This window comes from Aulonocara sp. 'chitande type north' Nkhata Bay, linkage group LG12 (genome assembly GCF_057382095.1).
Source record: "Aulonocara sp. 'chitande type north' Nkhata Bay isolate Kocher_YH1m ecotype deep benthic linkage group LG12, A_spYH_male_GT1.1, whole genome shotgun sequence".
NCBI lineage: Eukaryota > Metazoa > Chordata > Actinopteri > Cichliformes > Cichlidae > Aulonocara > Aulonocara sp. 'chitande type north' Nkhata Bay.
The window spans coordinates 14,964,385-14,988,389 of record NC_141355.1 but is presented as its reverse complement, the minus strand read 5'-3'; the positions used below and the strand labels follow the sequence as shown (position 1 = coordinate 14,988,389).

General features: G+C 42.5%; 2 protein-coding genes across 5 annotated transcripts; both read right to left on the bottom strand.

Annotated features, from left to right (window-relative positions):
• LOC147317090 (rapamycin-insensitive companion of mTOR-like) lies at nucleotides 1–24,005 on the bottom strand. 4 transcript variants are annotated; one of them, XM_086313744.1, is made up of 38 exons: nucleotides 23,923–24,005; nucleotides 23,750–23,797; nucleotides 22,228–22,325; nucleotides 18,959–19,023; nucleotides 18,605–18,736; nucleotides 18,369–18,432; nucleotides 17,772–17,898; nucleotides 17,462–17,631; nucleotides 17,021–17,088; nucleotides 16,653–16,720; nucleotides 16,478–16,560; nucleotides 16,014–16,101; nucleotides 14,228–14,318; nucleotides 14,055–14,121; nucleotides 13,837–13,917; nucleotides 13,616–13,716; nucleotides 12,934–13,093; nucleotides 12,600–12,701; nucleotides 12,473–12,519; nucleotides 12,231–12,366; nucleotides 11,929–12,128; nucleotides 11,668–11,794; nucleotides 11,218–11,382; nucleotides 11,013–11,089; nucleotides 10,836–10,914; nucleotides 10,352–10,461; nucleotides 10,175–10,262; nucleotides 9,956–10,048; nucleotides 9,742–9,848; nucleotides 9,359–9,588; nucleotides 8,127–9,216; nucleotides 7,784–7,900; nucleotides 6,876–7,183; nucleotides 6,556–6,762; nucleotides 6,303–6,455; nucleotides 4,974–5,097; nucleotides 4,743–4,881; nucleotides 1–4,646 (listed from the first exon to the last, which is right to left on the bottom strand). In XM_086313744.1, exons 1-38 carry the CDS (start codon nucleotides 23,969–23,971, stop codon nucleotides 4,566–4,568), a joined length of 5,340 nt encoding a protein of 1,779 aa, XP_086169870.1. In that variant the 5' UTR covers nucleotides 23,972–24,005; the 3' UTR covers nucleotides 1–4,565. The 4 variants fall into 4 exon arrangements, with proteins under 4 accessions (XP_086169870.1, XP_086169866.1, XP_086169867.1 ...); XM_086313740.1 differs by having other exon boundaries at nucleotides 6,876–7,135; nucleotides 23,923–23,981; XM_086313741.1 differs by lacking the exon at nucleotides 7,784–7,900 and having other exon boundaries at nucleotides 23,923–23,981.
• Nucleotides 264–896, bottom strand: LOC147317091 (general transcription factor II-I repeat domain-containing protein 2A-like). Its single transcript, XM_086313074.1, has one exon. It carries the CDS (start codon nucleotides 894–896, stop codon nucleotides 264–266), a length of 633 nt encoding a protein of 210 aa, XP_086169200.1.

Here is a 24,005-nt window from a genome sequence, read left to right as displayed (position 1 = left end):
AACACTGAAACACACAGTAGGCCTACATTAGAAATAGGGCTGCTGTTTAAAATGAATTAGAGAAAATAAATAAAATGGCTAAATTGTGCATCTTAAAACAAAGTGCTTAATTTCAGAAAAAAAAAGTTTCCCTTTTTCTTTACATTTTACATCTCGACTAAACAGTCTCAATACATTTTCAACAGATAACATCAAAACATTTTAACAATTTTACAGTTTCTCTTTCTTTCCCCCTTATATTCCACGTCCCAACTTTCTGTTGTTCAGTGAGAGAACTGAGCTTTAGTTCGCTCTACTAGGATTTTAAATCTGGGCTGGAATGGTGTCAGGGCCATTCTCATACACATGTGTAGGTGCTCATTGGTGATCCTGGAACGATATTTAGTTTTTATTATGTTCATTGTGGAGAAAGCTGCCTCACAGCTGTATGTGGAGCCAAACATGGCAGGTTCAGTTCTTCCAAACTGCTCTTTCAGGGCCACATCTGCTTGGAGATCAATTAGTTGCATTTGAAGAGGCCCAGCATTTGCCCACTTGAAGTGCTGTGTGACTTCCTTTGAGAACCCTCTGACATCAGTGATGGCAAATGGGTTCTTTATGAACATGGTGAGCTGCTGTCCAAAGCTGAAGCTATCAAAACGTTTGCTGAAGTTTTCAATCAGCTTATCAACAAAGTCAACAAAAGAGGACACATCTCTCTGTCCCTGAACCTGTTCCTTCACTGTTGGGAAGTGTGCATAGTCTCCTTGCAGGTCTTCTTTGAACACTTCAAGTTTCCTCTGAAAGCAGCGGACAGCTGTCATCAGTTCACAAATTGAATTGTCCTTGCCCTGCAGCTTCAAATTCAGTTCATTCAGGTGTGAAGTGATATCAACCAAAAAGGCCACAATATCCATGTTTTTCCCATCATTTAAAAAGAGAGAAAAGTTTGTTGCTTTTTGACTTTCCAGCTCTTCCAAGAAAGCTGCTACTTCACTTCTGATGGACCAAAATCGCTCCAATGCCCTGCCTTTGCTAAGCCATCTCACATTGTTGTGAAGCAGAAGATCATCAGCGTGTGCATCAACTTCTCTGAGAAATTCCCTGAGCATGCGATGCTGACAAGAAGAAGATGCCCTGAGAAAATTAATCATTTTCATCATTGTTTTCATCACCTCAGCATACTCGTCTGACAGGGTGGAGCATAACACTGACTGATGAATAATGCAATGATAAGAGATTAGCTCGGGATTGTCCTCTTTCATTCTTGCTACAGCTCCTTTCTCTCTCCCCATCATAGCAGGGGCTCCATCTGTGGTTATTGAAACCACTTGGTTTGGCTCTATTCCTCGCTTTGTTAACATTTCCTTAATGGCCAGGTAAATATCCTCTCCTCTTGTAGTGCTGTGAAGGGAAGTTACACCTAGCAGGTCTTCACAGAACTCTTTCTTATCATTGTTGAAGAACCTTACATAAACTAACAGCTGAGCATTGTCAGACACATCAGTGGACTCATCTACAGCCAAGCCTACACATGGTGTCTTATGAATAGCTTCTTCCAGCTGGGATAGCACATCCTGAGCTAATAATTCACTTCTCTTTGTGGCTGTTGATGCTGACATAGGTATTTGCTTTATTTTGTCATGAAGCTCTTCTTTTTGTTTACCCTCAAGTAATGTTTCTGCTACTGCACTCATGCACTCTTTGACAACACCTGCAAAGGGCTTTTTGTGTTGACCTAAAATCCAAGCAACTCTGAGGGAACATTCATGAGCACGTTGTTGGGCGGTGAAAGAACTGGTTAAGATCCTTGTGGACTGATCATATTGGGCTCTGAGACTGCTAATTTTCTGGGACCTGAGTTCAGACTTGGGTGGGTATGATTGTTCAAAAGCTTTGTGCTTTGTCTCATAGTGGCGTTTGACATTGCCACTTTTAATCAGTGCCACGGTTTCTGAACATATGAGACACACTGGTTTGCTGCTTGCGGCCGGAAGAATGAACATATATGCGTCAGTCCATTCAGTCTTGAAAGTTCTATTTTCGGTGTCTACGTTTCTCTTTTTTGAAAGCGCCATAGTTGTTTTACCTCTTGTGACTCCCGCTCACGTCTTGTCTCACTGTATCGTTAATCGTCTCGCTTGTCATTCACCTCTCACCATGTCTTTCCTCTGTCTGTGTCTGCACTCAGCGTTGCGATCGCCTTGAATGCGCAGATGTGATTGGCTAAGTAGTGTCACGTGGGTGGCGTAACTCGCACACAATTGTTGTATGTTCCCTGGTCTAATACAGCATGTTCCCTGGTCTAATACAATGTAAGGTTACTGCTTAAAATTGAATCGCCCCGTCAAAATTAAATATAATTTAATATTTTGTTAACTATAGGTCCGGGTCCATATAGGATGGCGACTGGGTCCGGACTCGGACCCCGGTCCGCCTGTTAGTGACCCCTGCTATAGATTTATCCTCTAGGATTAAGGAGTGTAAAAATTCAAAAGGTCCAACTTGTAAAACTTAAAAACCATCAGCAGCATCTCTGCCTACACTTTTTGCTTTGTCTCATAAATCTCTTCTTAAAACACATATTTGGCCTTTTGGAACAGTAACTTTAATAAACATGCTATATATGAAAAAGCTGAGATTGTTATTGAAACTGTCAAAGTACGGCAACACTGAAGGGAAATCGTGTTTTAAACAGCAGATAACTTGATAACTTAAACATTAAGGAACACTACCTATACGTAGATGTGCCCAGCCTAATTTTTGAGGATTTTGTTTTACCTAATTTAAATGTTTCTTCAAAAACAAAAAAAACCCCAAAACTGTAACTGTAACAATATTAGCCGACTTATAAGAGATTAACACAGTAAATAATGAAATAAGTTGGATTTTTAAATAATATCAACTATCTTTGGGTATTTCAAATTTTGTTTTATTAACAATGCATCCCTTTGATAGGATTGTATGTTTCTTTAGGTCACCAATGCCCCCAAAACATACTGTACACATTATACAAGGGAAACCACGATTCAGGCAAAAAAAAAAAAAAAAAGGAGAAAAAAAAAAGGAAACGTTTAAATTATAATACAGTCTTGAGGAAAAAATATAAATAACTTTTTTCTTCTCTGGTTGAGCTCACTCTATGGTACAGACATATAATAAATAGATCGGATCTGACATCACTCAGCTGATCTATGAATCATCTCTCTATGAGTCCATTTGTGTAGCAGCAGTAGAGCAAAAAAAAAAATAATTAAAAATTAAATAAAAAAATAAAAATAATTATAAGCCAATGGAAACCGAGCTCCCCTGTTTCCCTGGAAAACCTTTTATAAATCCTTTAGTCATCGCTCGCGTTCCCCCCTGTGAAACTGCATGGTGGAGGCAAATCCAGGGGTCATTATAGTCCTACAACGTAATGGCAGCAAGTAATGGCAACCTATTTTTAAAAAGGTTTTACAAGCAAGAAACACGTTCAGGTGACATTACAACTTCGCCATGCTTGTTGGACATGCAGTGGAGGTGAAGCACAAAGGTAAGAAGGTATAGAGATGGGCAGCCGCTGGGTTTACGCAGAGTTTGGAAACACGTGTGAGCAGAGATTGGGACTGAATCTACAATGAATCTTCCGAGCGTCTTTCCAAGGATCGACCCACTTCCAGAGAAGCTCGCTAAAAATGCAGTGGAAGAAAAAAACCACGAGAAGTCCTTAGCAGGTAAAGGATGGCATAAACTAGCATTAAATTACGTGCTATTCTTCTCATGTACTGCGTGAGGGTGGTAGATATAATGCTTTAGAAAATAGAATACTAGTGATGTTTGATTGTCTGAGATACAAGAACTAGAAAAGCAATTGGCTACCTGTGCTGACAAGAGGCTACAGGTTGTAAGAAGTAGAGAGGCAAGAGAAGCAAAAGCACATATCCGGCTAGAACAGATCACGAGTTGGGGTGGGATATGAAGGCTCCAGGTACGTTTTAAAATCAGCAGGATCCCTCTGTAGTGTTTTGTCAAAGAAAAGAACGCAAGGTCTGAGGAACCACTGGGCAGACACGACGACATGACTTATTTCATTAAAAAAAAAAAAAAACAAGACCACCTCTGGAAAGAGGAGGGAAAAAATGATAGTTTTTTGTTTGTTTTTGTTTTTTAAACACAGCTCGAGTCTTTGTCCTAATGATTTAGCTTGTCGCTGAGCATTATGTTGATGTATTATTGAGTGTTGCTCGACATCGCCAGTCCATTTGAAAACAGTATTTGGTTAAACTGCTCCCCCTTTTTCCCATGTTTTTATTTAGAAAAAGAAAAAAAAAGTCTGAGACAGCATTAGGCGTGTCGGATTACATTTGTTTATAGATGCTGACGTCCTTTGTTTCCAGCTCGTATGTAAGGTGACTGATGACCATCTCCTCTTTTTCCTTGGCTGTGGTGCTGTTAAAATCCACCAGAAACACATCGAAATGCCCCACCCCATCTTCAGAGCCTTAACTCATATTATTTCAGTTTTGTCTTCCTTTCAGGGTGATAAGAAGCCGGGTCTGCAGCTGTGCAGGGAAAGCAGGAGGGATGGGGGAGAAATGGGATGATCAGGATTCTTCAGGAGGGTCAGCGTCCTCTTCAACAGGTTTTGGTTGCTTTGTCAGGATTGCTTCTGCTTCCTCAAACATCTGGGGAGAACCAAAAGAAGAACAGTGATTAAACATGTAAGCTCAAGGACACAGTCCGTTTTAAAAAACTTCAAATCAAGTTTCAATTGATCTTACTGGCATAAATTGCACATCCTGGAAAAGTTCTTGTATGAAACGTCTTGAGGTCAGGCGAAATGCACAGTGGGATAAGAGATGAGAAACCTCAGAGTACAGGCAAATGTCATCAAACGCATATGAAAACTTCTCTTTTATCCTGAAGAGAGATGAAATATTTTAGAGACCTTGGAAAAACAACTTTAAAATGCATCCAGAGTATATGCACAAAAGGGGGAAAAGTAGCCTTACGTCAGTAGTCCTGTTTCGTGGCCTTTGGTTCCTACGGAGGAGCTGAGGTTGATGATGAGGCGGAGCACCTCCTTCCTCAGTAAGACTCGAGAGGCGGGGCCGTCCTCGGATATCGCCTTGCCACCTGAGGGAAGCAAGCGAATATTTATACATACACTCTTATTTACGTTCACAAAACCAAGGGACTCATTATCACCCAATGGCACTTTATAAATAAAGTAACTCAATTAAAATATAACCCCATCTCCTCATAATTTATTACTGTCTCTAAAATTGGGTTTATTCATCATACAGTGAATTCTGAAGTGTGTGGGATGAGAAGAAAAACAGTCAAATCAGCCTGCAGCATGCCAGGTTTCCTAGCAACATTTATTGTTTATACATAGTTTGATATAAAAACTGCTATAAACTGATCCAGAGCTAGCGGCATGTGATTGATTGATAAAGTTCAATAAAACGTGATTAATTATTGCAGGGCTGAGTGGGTTGTTGGAGACGTGGCAGAGCTGGGTGGAGTGTGTTATTGGACACAAATGGGGAACTGGACTGGTTGCTGGCTGTGCGGGGCAGTGTGGGAAGCGCAGCTGAACTGGGGGGAGAATCCAGAGTGTGGAGAACTAATCCATAAATGCAGAGCAGAGCAGCTGAGTGGGGCGGCTCTTGGGCCTGAGCAGGAGAGCTGAAAACTGATGCAGAGCAGTGTGGATGATGAGATTTGTTTGACTCGTTAATTCGTTCAAATGTGATTCTTATTATGTTGGAACCAACCATGCAGTGATCTCAAGTCATTTGTAAAACTAATAAACTCCCTAAGACTTCATCTTAAATACTTATTCTGTTACATCATTTCTTGGAATAAGAAACATTGAATGAAAATTCAAAACTAAACCTTCAAGAAATTACTTCATTGTCAATGTCTGGGAGTTTGGGTTTAACTTTTATTTCTTATTAATGCTGCAATTTTATGCTGAAGTATCAATGTGTGTGTGGGCTTTTGCATTTGCTTATTCCACAGAACTGAACTTTAATCAAACATTAAGGACTGAATATTCCACAGGGCACAAAGTTTGACTCACTTGTCCTGCCACTGGTCATTTTAGGACACTCATCAACAAAAAAAAGATTAAACTAAACAGACTTTCCTAGTTAAATAAAGACTTCCTTTGTCATTCTAATTTGCTTTGATGGTCTAGAGAAAGAGAGAGGAAACAGGTGGAAAGAGAAAAAAGGTCCAACAAATGAGTTGATGGAGAAGGAGACAGTACGACTTTCAACTGGAACAAAGCAGCACTTTTTAATTTAGCATATTGTGGTTATTTGTGAGCTTACCAATGACAATGTCACCAGGTGTAGGTGTGCCAGAGACTGAACCTTGTGACACAGCAGCATCACTGCAGCCTGACACCCCAGAAAATTTTGACTGTGGCATCACCTCCAGGCGGTGGCCGCTCTGGCCTCCCCATGATGGAAAGTCGACAAAATCTGCGAGAAAAGATGGGAAGAAAAAAGCATTCCTTGAAGTATCTGTTAGGTTCAATCCGCATCCGTTCAAATGACTGAATGTGTGCGCGTGTCAGCTTACCTGTACGAGAGTGTGTGCTATTGATCAGTGGTTGGGTGGGGTATCCAAGGACGATCGCTCCCACGCAGTAGAGGCAGTTTTCTTCAGTGTGAACCTGCAGGCCCGTCTCCTCTGAGCCCACCATGTGGTTTGGGGTGTCTCCTCGGTGCACAATCAGCTCTGAGATACTAAACTGCTGCTTCAGCACTGGGAGGGCAGGACGATCACCTATAGAGGTGATAAGCACCAACAGAAATCAGTCTCTTGTCTTTGTGCAGCTTTCTTTCTTTCTTTCATAAGCTTTCAATAGTTTATTTAATTATGTGCAAAGTGGACGTTACCATCGCCGTCACCGAAAAGAAAACGTTTCCGCTCTTCCGATGGCGGGCTGATCCTCTGCTGAAAGTAGGCAGAGTCTCTGATGTGGAACATGTCATGGATGTCCATCGGCAGTGCAAGGCCAATGTAGTCGTCGTTACATCCGAAGGTGACGCTGGAGACCATGGAGCGTACTGAAGAGCAGCGGTGCAGGGTGCTTTGGTTGATTGGACTGAGTAGCTCTTCTTTATCCAAAGAGGCAAAACTCAGAGCTTTCAGAAACCTAGGGAGGGCAAGAGGAGAGGTGCGTGAGAGGATCCGGGGGGAGAGGCTGGGAAAGAAAAGGAACATGGGGAATAAATGGGAAAAAATGTTTGGTAAAAGAACAGAGGGGAAACTTTTTTTTGCTGCAGAACACCATCAGAGCAGCGGCAGCAAAAGACATTTTGTCTCCATTGTCTGAGGTTTAAAGTTATAAATGAATTATTTTTCTAGTGCAATCAGTGGGTAATGTACAGGTTAAGAGTTATGAACTCATCTGTTACACCTTTGTATCAGAGGTTTAGCTCTTTTTTCACACTCTTTCACATTTCCTTATTTTCTGGTCCTGCTTTTTGCACTAACTTACCTTACCCACTACATTTTTTCTATGCATGACTTATCACTGTGATGCATTTATACTAGACACATTGTAAAACATCAAATTGCACTACCTGTTTGCCATTTATATTTTTAAGTTGGGGTCACAGGGGGGCCACTAGAAATTCACCAGTCTACGTGGGACTTACTTGCACAACAGGAAAGCACTGATGGATCAACTGTAGGCAAAGAGCAGTTAGTACTCTACTAAAGCAGCAACAACATATTGATCTGTCTGGACTGGTGCTAGAAGCTACATCTCTAAAGGAGGACACAAGCTAGGTCCACCCACCGCGGTACGAGTGTTCTGGACAGCCTGCGGTACGAACTTACGGCGCTGGGTTCTGGACAGGTAACCCTCCTATCTGATATCCTGACAGACACAGCAGAAGGTGCACAAAAAGACACCCTTCACCCCCCCCCCCCCAAAAAAATCTGTCATTCCAAAGGTACAAAAAAACTAAAAGCGAAAACTCAGGTTCAGGCATGTTTTTAAACATTCTTTAGGCTGACGGCTAACATCTTCACGTGGCACCAAACCTAAATTAAATACGCTCAAAAAGACAACAGAATAATAGAGATGGGTTAAGATGTTCCGTTTCCATGAAGCAAACCCTGCAGTGGAGCCGACTTACCTGCGGGGAGTTAGTCTGGAATCGAGACTGCCGCTCTTCATAGTGATGGTGTCTGTGAACAACACATCTTTGGCAGGTGAAGCCAGCGCTTCACTGTGAGACAAAGATGGGTGTATCCTCTGCTGCTGAAGCCTCTTCAGCGTAGCGTAGCCCAGCGCGTCTCTCGGGCTGGTGTACATGAAGCTACAATCAGCCAGGCTTTTTATGGTGGTCACTGAGGGGGATTTGAGAGACTGAGCCCGGCGGGGGAGGGTGTGGGAGGAGCCGGGAGGTACCAGAGAGACAGTGGAGGACTTGGATGTGGACATGTGGTTAGTCTGTGACTGGGGGGTGAGGGATGAGAGTGTTTTGACAGTCTTGGCAGACACTACTGTGTTGAGGCTCACGCAGTCAGAGGAATCCGGTTCGGCCTCCGGATGCTCCGGGTTACCAACGGTTTCCCGAGAGGGACTGGAGCTCATGGAGCTGATGCCGCTCGTTGTGGTGTCCGTGTTAAAGCTCTGACTGCGGCTTTTAAACTGAGTACCTCCGCCACCCCCTCCTACATTGCCTCCGCTAGAAGAGCCGCCATCTCCTGCTAGACGCTCCCGGCTGCTCTGCTCTCTCTCCCGGCTATGTTGCTCTGCAGCCCCCTGGCCTCCGAGAGTACTAAGTCCGAGACCTGAGCCTCCTCCCTTCGACAGCCTGCCATCCACCAAGTGCTCCTCTGAGCCCCCTCTTGTCCCAACAAATGATGTCTCCAGACTGACCGTTGGACTCTTTGGCATTCCTCGGCCATTAAAGATAGGGGTAAAGTCCCCCTGGTTTGGGCTGTAGACAGAGGGCTCTGTCACTGTCCTGTTCCGCCTCATACTCCCAGTCTTGAGCTCAGTGGGGGTTCGGGAGCCCGATGGTGTCTTGGGATCACTGGTGGAGCGCAGTTTCTTGCTGGGGAGAGACAGGGAGTTCAGGAAGCGAGTGCGAACAAAGCGAGTAGAGGCCAGTATTGTAAAGGGGCTACGGTCTTTGACTGGTTTGGAGTGTAAGTATAAAGAAGTCTCATCCGACTGGTCCAGAACATCACACTTGTCATCATCCAGGATGTACATGTCTAAGAGAAATGAAATTAATTAAAAACGTCCAACTTCTAGCAATAATTACTGATTATTATAGAGATCTGTTAAAGAAACAAAACATAAATTTCAATCGTTTTGGAGAACATGGTGACAAAGCAAAGGCAATGTGCTACGTACTTGGTTGAGACTCGCTCTCGCTGTTGTGGCGGGAGCTGGTGGACTCCGAGTTTAGACTGAGCGTGCTCGGTACTGAAGAAAGTTCAGAGGTCAGCTGTGTGTCCACTTCGTCTGGAGTGACGGGCCACAGCGTCCTGCGACTGTGTCTGACTGCATCCCAACCGAACTGTTTTAGTACCTCACAGCCCTGCTTGGTCTTGGTGATCACACCCAGCACATACACACATGTCCTGTGGACACCAAGTGATAGTCAAAATACAAAATACTGCTCTATGAAATTTAAAAAAAAAACACACACAAAAAAAAAAACAGTCTGACGTTACATGTTCCATAGTAACGCTTTTAAATGTAACTGAATAAAAGACAAAGAAAGAAAAGCTCACCCTCGCACTGACAGCACCTCACAGTGCTGAGCCAATGCAAGGATATCAGGAATGACGTTCTCCTCCTGCAGGAGATTCAGACCCCAGTTTGAAGAGCCAATGTTGCCCTGAAAAAACAAAAAAACAAAACGAAAAACAACCACAATCAAGCCCATGTCTTTGTATTATCATTAAAGATTAACTTATGTGACACGGATTAATCTGCGTTACTGACTAGTGCCCAGAGAGCAGCTTTGAGCTGTTTGATGCCCTCCCAGGTGTCCAGCATCGGGGAGCGAATCGTGTAGCTAAGGTCAGGCACTACACTCTGGAAACAGATGGGGCAAAAATAAAAGACAAATGGCACTTTAGTCCTACAGAACAGCTGAATGATCATTTTTAGTTTAAAAAAAAAAAAAAAAAAAAAAAAGAGAAGAGAAGAGAGAGACCTTACCTGAGCCTCTAATAAATGACAGCCTGTCTTATCGTGAACCAGCTGACCATACAAGTGCACAGGGAGATAGACGTTTGGTCTTTGTAACCTGGAGACATGGCCAAAGAAATCAGGCACAGTCAAAAACCCATTCACTGCTACAGCTCATCGAATGGCCCCAAATTTCACCCTTCTTACCTTTGGTTGCTGCGTCTGACGTAGTTGTCTCCATCGACAGGTTTGCGGTAAGTTGTTAGTGCTTCATTGAGCTGCTCCTCTATCTGGTCCACATACTTAAGATTATACTCCTGCAATGCACAGTCTACTTAATATTCAATTCAATTCAATTTTATTTATAGAATGCCAAATCACAACAACAGTTGCCTCAAAGGTGCTTTATACTGCAAGGTTAAGACCCTACAATACAAAGAAAACAGAAAAAAACCCAACAATCATATGACCCACTATGAGCAAGCGCTTTGGTGACAGTGGGAAGGAAAAACTCCCATTTAACAGAAAGAAACTTCCAGCAGAACCAGGCTCAGAGACGGGCAGCAATCTGCCGTGACCGGTTGGGGTGAGGGGAGGAAACTCATTTGTATGTGTCCTTGTTATAGCCACATGATTTCAGAATATTTTAAATGAGATTTCATTAAGCTGTCTGCTGATATTTGAATAATACCTTTTGCCATTTATCCAGCTGTTTGCTGACATAGCCCCTCTCATTGAGGTAGGAGAAACCTTTAGGAATGGACAGGAACCTAAAAATGCAGGGGAAAAAAAGATGTAGAGTGTGTTCAAGAAGGACTATTTCAGAGTGACACACTGTTTTTGTAATGTTGTAGTGGTAAACACCTACCTGAGGAGCAGTAAGAGGCCTTTGTCTCCCAGGTGGGACACAGCTGGTTTCAGCTGGATTAGAGCGTGAAGGTTGGCCTGTAAAGCAGCAGAATGGGCACGAAACGAAACTGTCAGATAACACGATGGGCTTAATCTTATCTGCTTTTGCTATTTTATTATTTAATTGCTTTGCTGAGAACAATCTAAGCGGCATCATCACTCACCTTGTCTTCACACGCCTCATCCAGTATGTCCAGGGCCTCCATGGACACAGCCTTGTTGTGGTCGTGAAGCTGTGTGACCAGCAGCTCCATGCCCCAGCTACTGAAGAACTCCACGCCTGCACGCAGCAGCACGCGGAGGTGCTTGGTAGCATACAGCCTGCACGTCTGCACAGCGAGACAAGAAGTATTGTGTGATCAGGGGTAGTGCGAACATTTAATTGCCAAGAGGCCTACGACTTCTCAGAAGGTGTGGTGGGTGGAGGAAAATGAGGTGATCGGGTGTGTTTAGAAAAAGAAAAAAGGGCAAGTTTGGCAATAGATGATTCAGTTTATTTTATGCCTGCAAATGTGGCAGTGTGATAAGAGGTTGCTGACCACTGTGCATGAAAAAAAAAAAAAACTTCCCCATTACTACTAATTACAATATTAGTGTTTTAACAGCTTGCTTACATCAGTAGAAGCAGTGAGGATCTTGGAGAGGATCACTCTGGCCAGACCATCTCTGCTGTAGTCCAGTGTGGATACAGCGAGTTTCAGCACAGCATCCTGGTTCTTTACAGAGCACAGATTCAGCAGGCTGAAAATAGAGGGGAGAAAAAAAAGTGCAAATGTCACCTTGCAGGATGTTTTTAATCAAACAGCTCTGACACAATTTCACTCTGCAGGCCTGGAAAAGCTCAAAATAGATTAAAGACTTTTCTGCTCACTCACCACTGAAACAGGCCACATTTCTCTAGTAGTTTGACTCCCTGTGGGTGTGCCGAGAGCGTCCCCAGGAAGAGGAAGTAGTGTTGGCTGAGTGTAGTGAGCAGGCCATTACTCTGCAGACAGCGCTCGGGCTTCATTCCAGAGGACGAGGAGAGCCACGATACCATGTCCTTCACCAGGTCCTCCAGGTAACCCTGGCCATCCTGGTTGATGGCGGGGGAAAAAATAAAGCGTCAAAAACAAAGGTAAATGACCAAAAAGAAGAAATAAATTAGAGTACGAGCATCAGTGTAAACCTCTCTAACCTCATCGGAATCCATGAGGAACTCAACAAACTGACAGCCAACCACAGTGAGTTGTCTGGCCTTTAGGTGATCCAACGCAAGCCCTGCGTACAACTTACTACTGGGCTTATAAAAGTACAGCAGCCTCCGAACAAACCTGCATCAGACAAAAACAAATAGAAATGTAAAACAGGATGTGAGAAAAACACGCTGAACAAATTCAGTTTCTTGTAATGAGCTGTGGTTAAATAAAAAAGGCTTACTTGTGCATCTGTTCATCTTTGTTGTTCCTGAGGTTTACATTTGGCCACTGAGAAGACAAAAAAATACCCTTTTACACATGTAAAAACAAAACATCGAGTCTGTGGTGGTACATGAGAACAGCCTGACCTTGAGGATGGTGGCAATAAGCAACCAATTCCACTCCAAATTCTGCTTGTGGTTGAGAATCTGACTGTCTCGCAGATTCATCATCAGTGCTTCTTCTGTGTCCTGAGCACAGAAGCAGAAAAAACAGAAGCTGTAAATATGAAAGTAAAACTACTTTTTTTTATTTAAATGTTTAAACTTTTGGCTTAAATTGTTCAAATCAGGTTTGCAGCAAATAACAGCCTCCCTCTTTCTAGCTACACTAAACACACCACATACTTTGCAACAAACACACAGAAGCCAAAGCCAAGACCAACCGTAAGATGGAAAATACGTAAAAGATGTTGATCTTTACCTTAATGACATAGATGTCTTTGTGGACACGTGAATCTCTGCGGTTATGTGACGACACAGACTTGCGAATGATGTGGTCCAGATAAAGACTGTGCGGTTTCAAACCTTTCTTCTTCTTCTCATGGAAACGTTTCAGATTGTTGACGGCTGCACTTGCTCGCCTAGAGCGCATAGAGACAAAGATGGAGGATGTTTTAAAAGTGGTTTAACAACTAGTACGTATTCAAGTAAATCCTACAAGTTAGTCGGCGACCAGTTGGCGAGTAGTGGCTGGATGAAATTTTCAAAATGATCGAGTTGGTGTGACATGGAAGATGCCAACGTTATCACTGAAAATGCACAACTTTGAACGTTGAAGGCGAACAGATCCCTTTTCTTCCACACGAACTACAGGTGACCACGGCAATCTGCTTGCAACCAATGTAAATCCAAGGAAGCTTATTGTGCAGCACCCACTTTTCAACCTCCAGCAACCACTCGTCAACCGGTCGTGGACACGCTTTATTAGCGACTGATTGTTACCAGCGAGTCAATGACCAGTCTATAGCCCTGAAATCAGCACTACTGATAAGAACATCTTTATGAGAGAACACTGCAAAGAATGATGACTAAAGATTAGAGGAAATTATTTTGTTACAATAAAAAAAACAAGAGTGATTGCGTGTGTGGCAGTTTGTACTCACAGTCGTTTCTCTTGGGGGATGTCAAAGGAGGCTGCCATGTTGATGAGAGTGGGAAGGCAGTGCAAGTGGTGACTATGGGAATGAGGAAGGATGGTATTTGCCTGATCAAGAGAGAAATAAAACCTTGGTGAGTATAGCAAAAGAAGCCAAAGGAGTCAAAGAAACAAAGATATAGCTTAGAAACTTTTAGAAATGCACAAAATTATACTTTTTTTTATTACCATGTGTAAAAGGTCTCCCAGAAGGATGGTGGCCCTGACAGCAAGCTGGTCATCGCTACTGGTCACAACTTCAACAAGGCCCTACAGTATCAAAAATAAAGGCACAAGGAAGGACATCAATATAAAAGCCACCCAAAAGCTGTTAATACAATACTGTGAAACACACACTCCTAGCCTGAGTAAATTAAACCTATTGTGCTTTTACTGTGTCAGCTCACCTCTAAAAGCCCGCTGGAAATGAAGGCAGAAAGAACAAATGCCAGGTAGTTGTCCATTAGGTCAGGCCTAATAAAGGGAGCAGATAAAAATCATTTTATGGCTTGTTTACACACTGAAGTGACAACAGTTCTGTCAATATATTTCATTTCTATCCTGTGCTTTCGTTTGTCACCTAGAGCGGGCCCGATGGGGTAGGATAACTTTGGCCTCGGCAGCAACAAACCCGTCAGACAGTCTCCAGGTGTCCTGGAACCTGGCGGGGTCTGAAGGAGAACAGAGCAAACAGACCAGTCTGTCAGTGTGTGTAAAACATGGACCTACTAGGGGTCTAAAAGAAATTTTGTTCTACATTTAACCAAAGGCTGTACTGAGATAACATATGAAATGCTGAAACAAAGATTTTTTTTTAATCTTAAGCAGGACAAAATGCTAATTTTTGAAATTGATTGCATTAACACGTTTCAAAAAAGTGGAGCTGGAACATTTTTCACACTATGTCAGAGAACAAAAGCACAAACGTGTCGTAGTTTCCTGGTGATTTAGAATTTAAGCTAACTTTTTTTTAGTTCAAAACACACCAAATGTAGTCAGTGGGTCACTAAATGCAATTTATTATGTAGACATGCAGACTGTGCTTCGGTGCTGTCCTGCTAAATGAAAGCGTTTTCCTTCAAATGGACTTTATGATCATGTTGCTCCAAAAATTTCTACCTTGTGTATCATTAAGCATTATTTGGGCCTTCACAGATTTGCCCAGTTATCCATGTAATGTGCACTAATTAATCTCCAAACCCCAGCAGATCCTGGTAATAAACAAGATGGCCCCTCTTTACACTACAGAATGAAGCAGATGAGACCACTGGGCAGCTTTCTCCCTCCTAAATGAGCTCTGGTTGGCTCAGGAAGGACAGCTGGATTTTTGGATGGTCTAATTTGTATCTGTGGATCCAACTATGAACTGTGTCCACAGATAAAAATATTCAGAAGTGTTCCTAAACTAGAAGTCCCCATCCCCTGGGACACGAACAGGTCCCGGTCCGTGAGTCATCTGGCACCAGGCCACAAGAGTTGAGGTTCGGGTGTGAAATGTCTGGTTTTCAGGGTTTTTATCGTTAACTCTGTTTCCGTGTTGTAGTTGTGTTTCTTATTTTGAAAGAAATATTTGCGTGTTACCATAGTGACCAGAGAGCATTAAGGGGCAGAGAGGAGGATGTTACTTTCATTGTTGTTGGCGCATTTCAGGAGGACGCAGCTAATAAAGTTGCACAATAACACAGTGAATTTGCGTTTATTATTATTATATTTACAAAACACCACAGCTTTTGTCTTGGTCGTATCATTTTATTTTGTTGTATTTATCCGCGACACCTTAAAGGCCGGTCCGTGAAAATATTGTCTGACATTAAACCGGTCCGTGGCGCAAAAAAGGTTGAGGACCGATGCTCTAAACCCAACAAAAACCTGTTTTTGATGCAGTGTCACACAAGGGCCCGAAGACCACGGTCATTTAGTGTTGGTTTTCTGACGCTGTCTCGTTTCCCATTTTCTCCAAATCTTTAATGATATTTTGTGCGATAGATGACTAAGTCGCATTGTTTTCTGCTTTTCTTTTTCCAAATTACACATTTAGTGTTAACTGTTTAAAGAAAAAATGTTCACACTCAGTGGGCAAACCGAGTAAAAGTGCTGAGCCCCTCTCATCTTTACTCATGAACAACTCAACCTTTCTGGGAATGTCTTTTCACATCCCGTCGTGTTACTTATTAACCTAACAAGCAGTCAGATCTTCAACCAGGTGTTTTTTTTCCTTCTTATATTACATAACTGTTCCAATCTCATGCTTCCCCTCTTAACTTTAGTGAAATGTGCTATTTACATCAAATACTTAATATAACAGTTCCACTGCTTGTTTTTATATGGGGATTAAATTATTTGAAAATTAGATATTTTTTACTTACCAACACTTAGAAGGGCTTCAGTGAAGTCTTGCGTTACAATGGGCACAGGAAGCCTGAATATCTCATATAACACTTCCAACAAGCCTTTCTGCAAAATTGGTTAAAAATAATTATATAGATATGGCAAAAGCGGCATTGTTAAGTAGCGGAAAAGAACAGTTAGAACTAATGTTAATGCTGTGTAAAACAGTGATTTGCAAGCTTGAGAGAACCCAATGGTTTGATAAGATGGCATGGCAAAAACACTCTGTGCTTTAAGCCTCTGAAGCCAAGCAGACTTAACATTAGTAAAAAGGCTGTTTCATACAGGAAATTTTGGTTGATTTTTAATTTCTAACGCAACTCCATCTAACCGCTGCACAATAAAAACAATCGCTTGATTGGAATCTTCACAGGCAAGAATCAGAAAAATCTGTGTTTTTGAATATCAAACTTCCTTAAGGGCCAAACATTTTTTTACTCACCCTAACTTCCATATTTGGTATGCAAAGTAAGCCAATTAAAGACTGGATTCCAGAATTTCCAGCCTTGCATAGGTTGATAATTCCTGAGACAAAAAAAGAGAGAGAGAATAGGAGATATTTAACAGTGGGTATTCCTAACAAGTATGTACAGTAAGAATAATATTAAAGCCCTTACCGGACCAGGAGCGGAAAGCAGCCACTATAGCCATTCGGCTGGACAAAAAACGGGCTTCTCTGTCTTCCCTGTGAACAAGAAAAACACACGTTAAAGAGTGGACATCATGTTCTGTGCACACAACATCGTTATGATCTTTCAGCCGGTGGTTGTTCAGACTACACAACACAAACAAAACATAAAAGATCTTTTATAAAAATCTGACTTCACATCCTCTGGCAAGCCGCTGCAGAGTCAAGCCACCCTGACAACAAGGGTCGCCTAACAAAAACACTACACAAACCCTCCTCTCTCTCGCTCTCTCTCTCTATGCACAGTTCAACCACAGGCTCTTCATACCACCTAAACACACACACACACACACTCACTTGAGTTGCCCCTCAGCCGTGTCTGCGTTGTGACGGTAGTGAAAATCAGTGAAAGGCGCGAGGATTTGCTGGAGAACAGAGAACAAAAACAGAGAAAATTGATGCATACAAAACAACAGTAAAGCGAGCTTCAAATTACATCTCTATTTACTACTGTCAGGAAAAATCTTGCAGTAATAATTAACCTGCTGCACATGTTATATAACATCTGTGTGCCTGCAGTGATGAGCTGCTACTGTCCCAAGTGATTACAGACAATGAGGCTTTGGAGAAATGCTGTAACTGATTACTGTAAGCTCCATGGGAAAGAGACGGGCACCTACAGCTCTGCTAATCCTGACTGGAATGGCTCCCAGCACAGTGGCTCATTTTTAAACAGAAGCTTCTTCTCAATTCATAAACTATGTGTGTCAGTGTGTGTGTGTGTGTGTGTGCACAGACCTCCAACTCGACGTCAACACGCACATACTGGCGGGTGCGTGGGTGGTTGAGTAAGTGGAGGATAGTGGTGATAAGTGCTTCGTTGATGCGACTTAGTTGACAGTCTATCACACTCTTAAGGATGGTGCTGAGGCCTCCCCGTTTGGCCACCACCTCTGGGTTCTTCAGGGCTACACAGGCAATGGCGATAATAATAATATTAATAATAATGTCAAACAACAATAGTTCTCCACAAGTTTTTCTGTTCACCCAAAGAGCACCATGCATAGCAACCGCACCGGCCTGCATCTTTAAACACCAGGCACTTTACCTAGCTCGCAAACGATGGCGATGGCGGCGCGCACCATGCGGTCTCTCTCCTGCAGGCCGTCGGTCCCCACAGCAATTAAAGAGTTTGCAATAGACGTGGGGAAGAGCATTGCGTTGACAGTGATGATCTACAGAGAGAGGAAGAGGACGGGAACATGAGTCATCAAAACAAGTCACGACAAAGAGAGGCAAAAAATAACTTCACTGTTTTGCTTTTTTTATGGCTGCCTTTTGGAGAACTCCAGAAAAAGAAGATCAACTTTTGAAATGCCAAAACAAGATCTGACTATTCTGAAGGTCACATATTTAGTGCTTGTAAAACTGGTAGTTCCTTCAAGAAATTAAAGCTGAAACCACAGCACTATGACTCTAAGCGCTGTGTGAAGATTTACAGTAAACTACTAAACTATAAATAACCCCGCCTGCAGACACATGCAAACCATCCCCACTGACACTCCTGCTAACCCCGGGAGCTTTCTGGTGGCATTTCGCTGGCACAGGAGTGAGCAGTGAGGGCAAATTCCTCGAGTGACATGAGAGCGACTGTGCAAATGGTCAGAAGGAACAAAGATCACCAAAACACACGCCTTGTTTTTACCTTTCGGACAAGTCGTAGAGCCTGAGTCCTCTCACCCTCATTACTCTGCTGGATGTCAATGCATCTGAAAAAATCCACAATCATAACAATCAGTCATGTACCATGGTTGGGCCGAAGAAGAAGACTGGCTGAAGCATGGTACTACAAACACCCTAACAACTTAACTAAAAAAACCCAAACATTTAGTAAGATAACAACTGTTACACCTGACTGGGTGGTTCAAAGCAGGAGCTCACCTGGCTATCAAGTAATCCACCTGTAGTCTGAGGACCTTCTGCAGTACGCTGGTATCTCTGATGAGGTAGCGAAGCGCCCGCAACCCCGCAGCACGCACTTCTTTAGCTTCATTAAGGAGAGCTAGTCGCAGACTAGAGATTAAAAACAAACAATAAAGTGACTAAAACTAGAGCACGGACAACCTGACACAAGATATGACTATTTCCTTCATTACTTCATTGACTGGTACTTTTCAATCGCACATTCACGTCATCATTATTCCAAATCCAGAACAGCTTAACAGCCAGAGTAAATAAAAAGCGCACATTAAATAGGACACACTTACACTATTATCGGTAGCTGAGATTACTTACCAAATGATGATTTCTTCATATGTAAACCCAAAATTTTCCTCACGGTGGCCAATGCTGCACAGCAGCTATAAAACAGAAACATAAAAATGGTTTCAATATGGCCATGACTCCATTAGCATGGTTTTAGTGAAGGACGAGAGTAAATCGAGCCCAGTCAGGTACATGTTGATTTAATGGATAACTGTGAATGAAAAAAACGTGTTCAACTCATTTAGAGGCTCTAAGTAGGAAACCCATAGAGGCAAAACACTTGCCACTATTTGTCGCTTAAGCACATGCTTGTATGATAGTACGTCAAAACACAAAGGACATAAAATAGAGTCTTCAATAGTCGGACTAACTCTGTTGTATTGTTCTCTCATAGCCTAGATATGTGCTCCTATTTTCTCTATCCTATCAGGTCTGGCAGTCAGTGTGACCCTGTTTCCAGCATGAATGTCTACCTTTAGCAATTCCCTAAAGGCAGGTAAGGCTGTGCAGTATGTCGTAAAAAAAATCACATCTCAATATGCATATAAAAGGAGTACTTATGACCCTTTTAACTGTATTTTCATAACTTTTACAGCTTTCCTACTGATAAAAGACCCCTCACCACTGCTATTGATAATACAGCTAAGTAATTAAGTAACGTATAAACAATTAAATGAAAAAAGTTCCTGTTTTTTCCACTATGTACTATAACATGTTTCCATACTAGATAGGAAAAAAGGACAATGAAAAATTCACATGTTATAAAACGACGGTCTGGGCAATGAACTACTACTACTACTTTTTCTGTAATTTTACAAATTTATCACGTAGGCTCAAAGTAGGATGTATGTAGCCCACAATTCAAAATGACTTTACACGTATGATTTTGAGGATGAGAGACAATATAAATCTGTGGTAAACACAGTGAAATAATAAAATAAAGAGTTGCAGTACTTGTAACTATTAAATCAAAGAGAGAGAGGGAGACAGAGAAATTTTAAAAAATGTAGCAAAACAAACAAAAAAATAGATCGATCACTTCTCCCTTTTACTGCAGAAAAATGGCCTTGTGGGCCCTTTATGTGGGAAGTGAATGAATCTGCTGTCACTGTGTAAGAGGTAACACTGCCAGAACAAAGCCACAGCAATTGCGAAGTATAAGCCAGAAGGGTATTCAAATGACTGAAATCAGCTATAAAGTGTCAGCCCCATGTTTCTATGTAATCATTATCCAAATCTTATGTGGAGTGTTTACATCTCCCTAATAACTGTAGAGCTGCACACAACAATTAGTGAGAGTGTGAACTCTAATCAATATTTTACATATTTAATGTTCCAAATATGGTCTTATATGTTCTGTAACATCGTTCTTAGAGGTACACTGAGGCTCCTTCACACAACAAGTCAATGCTCCTCCATCACAGTTGTCTATTCTGCCATGTGTCTCCTAATGAAAGTGAACCACTGTAGTACTTTTGGTTTAAACTGTTCCTCAAAGTTGAGCATAAATTTCCTAAAGCACAGCAGAGCATGAGGCAAGACGGAGCAGGGTGGAATGGGTGATGAGAGGCAAGAAGGAGTACAGGGTTGTTTTAAAACAGCTGTGATGTCAGAGCCCAAACAGGCAAATGAGAGGAGAGGAGAGGAGATGGGGACAGGGTGCACGTGATGCTCTCCGGGGGGGTGGGGGATTAGCTAACCCTCACTGTCCTGGAACCCTTATAAGGAATCGGAGTCATGGTGCTCTAATGGGACACACACACACATCATGGCTATAACCCTCCAGTCAGTTGTAAACAAGAGAGTTAGGTGTACAGATTACAGGCACACCAACCCATGCTCTCACTCAGCCTCGAGCCTGCTCCAGTGCCAACTGCACAGTTGTAGGAGGGCCAGTACTCACTTGCCACACAGCTACCAACAATTGTTTACAATATGCTTATGACCGGCAGTCAGAAGTGGTCTGAGGCAGTGTGGTGAAAGAGGAAATCAGGATATAGCTATGATCAGGATTAAACTCTCCTGTAAACATGTGCATGGACAACTGCAGATACCACAAACCAGTAGTGTTCTGATAATACTGGTTTTTAGTTAGCTTCCTTAAAATACTGCACATCACTGTCTTTGCACACAGACACAGACAGAGCTGTCACAACAAAGTGAAGAGCAGACAAATACCTGCACTCAGATGACAAACTTTATACCAATTCGACCCCAGCGTAGTTGCAGACGGAGAGAGTGAAACTGTGGTAAATTAGACAGTTGTGCACATGGCTTTGATTTTTTTTTTTCCCCACCTGAGGTGACAGTCAGCAAAGCCAGTGTGCTCAAGGCACAAGAAAGTGCTAGTTTTCTATCTCACACTCATCTCGCAATCATTAACTCATTTTCTCCACCCCTGTTATTCCTGTTCAAAATAACAGGAAGGAGAGTACTCCAGCATGTTTTGGGCTGACAGGAGAAAAACACCCTCGAGAGGTCACTAGTCCTGACCAACAGGGCTGACCTGAAGGATGAGCGATAACACTAAAACAGATTTTTTTTAATGAGCAAAAAACTTACATTTCATACTCTTTTTTTTATTGCAGTCATTCTACAATCAACTGAAGAAGACACTTAGATGAGTGACGAAACGCTTCTCCCACTGAAAACACTACGTCCAGATGAACAGATTAAACTTTTGGGGATATTATAGCTATTATTCATCTCTGCATCAGTAACATTTACTGCTGTTAAGTGAATCAGAGCAGTTATACTGCATGGTCAAAAGAATTTAAAACCTGCATATGCTCACATGTGTTACAATCCATGTTAGGATATTTGTGTTTTAAGCCTTGCTGAACTGAAAATCCTCCTAAATACTCTTTTTTTTATCATCCACATTAAAAACCAGAAGAGAAAAAAATGACTAAAGTAATCTTTTCTTCTTCTTTTTTTAACAAATCAAAGTCTCGGGTCCATACAAACAATAACCAGACACTATTAATCTCAGATTTCAAAGTCTGAGCGCTGCTCCAGATGCACATTAGACTGAAGTGCTCTCCTATCCCTCGAGCTCCTGTTATATTCACTGTCAGCATCACAGTGACAGGCACAACTAGGCCTGCTGGCATCAACACCCAAGAGGAAAAGATCAAGGAGAGGTCAGTGGTGACACTACAGAGGAGGAGCAGCTAATCAATCTTGTGAGATATCTGAACCCAGTGAACCATCTCAAAAAGCTGCATGTCTCACAACATTTCAGCGAGGCAAAACTGTCTTTAAATGAGGCAAAAATTATCAGAGCTTGACAGCGTTACCTTTATGAAGTTGTTCAGGTGGCCCAGTTTTCGCATGTTACTGACTCCGTGCGGTTTGGCCACATTTTGAAGGATTTCACGGAAGTTTTCTGACGGTTCTAAAGGAGAATGAAAAGGAAATACAATGTAACTAAGGGAGGCGTTAAGCCATATTGCCATAATAATATCAGTCAATGAACCGTAATAGATATCCTGCAGGAAGGAAGTTGGTTTAGCTGGAACTAATGTAGAGTGTACAATCAAAACAAAGGCTAGACACTAAAATAGCCAGACCTGAGCGGGAAGTGTTTTTGTTTTCAGTTCCTTTCAACTATCCTACGTTAAATATTTTGACAAACGGGAACCGCATTTTAAAACAGAATCGTCTGAGCGTGGTCGACGCCTAAACGCCCGCTTTGCGTGGGATGACTTCCAGATATTGCCCTGCAAGACAAATGTAAACATCGCACAAACTGGGAAAACACCAGCTTAATGAGCTGCACAGATCACTTTCTCCTCAACAACAAAGCGCAGCAGATGATAAGCCTGATTACGCTGCAGCTTGTCAAAAAGTAACAGCTATCAGTATTAGTCATCAGTCTCACTGCTCCAAACACTGCACTCAATCCATCGCTCAAAAGTGGAAATGAGAAAAATGCCAGCCCAAAGGGTTACTTTGGTAACAAGCATTTGTAAACATCACGAGCCAATCTTACAGTAAGTTATGAATACATCACATTTTAATTGATGCCACAGTGATTACATGAACTTAGTATGCACATTTGTTATTTCATAACTTTAAACCTCTGGGAACTGACATACTTTATTTTCCCCAGTTTTGGTATTATCAGGAAGAACATGTAAATAGTGCAAATCGCACTGAAGCAGCTGATAGGTTAAGTGTATAGACTCTCCTGTGGTGAAGATTTTAATGTTGTCAGTCACACATATTTCAGGTGAGCATGTCTCTAGTTGAGACGATTGTAATGAATCTAGCAGGGATCTGGGCCTCCAGGACTCAGACACCGCTGCTCCGTGTAAACAAACTGCTATGCAGTGTTGATGCTGGAGGAGTAAATCTGACAAGTTGTGCAGCTGTGTTATCAGTGCTCCTCTGGAAGAACCACCGTGTGTTGCCTCAATGCTTCTCGGCGCACAGCTTTCAGACTCAATTCCCCCAGCCAGTTAGCGATGACAAATGCATGACTGCAACTCTTATGGCTACTTGGCTAAATAACAGGCTATCGTGCCCACTCACGCCGATCAAAATAACAGAGCGTCTTCATGGCTGGTTAGCTGGGGCAGCTAGCTAACGCTAACTCAGCTAGTTAAGTTAGCTCGTTGCCGCCTGTTGTTATGACATCGATAGCGACGTTTTTAGACCAAACAGTGAGGGAAAATGGCGAAATAACAACAGCAGTGACGGGTCAAGCGCGTACACTGTCTAGACTTTCACCACGCGGGGCTAGCGTTTGCAGAAATCGCCCTCATCCATTTTGAACAATAATCGCTTTCAGGGTGATGTGATGAAGCCTCTGCTTACCTCTGCTCAGATCCAGCGGTACGTTCTCCTCCCCGCTGTCATTCCGACCTGTCAAAAACACACACCACGGACACGCCGAGACATTACTCCAAGGTCATCGCGTGCGTGACAAAATCATATTTTGCAATATCCTGCTTTTACAGCAGCCGCTGAACCGAGGTTTTTGTGCTTACCTCGCATCCGAAGACTCCGGATAGGACGGCCGCGGAAGCTGGCCGCCATGTTTCCAGGAACATACACAACACCGGAAACTTCG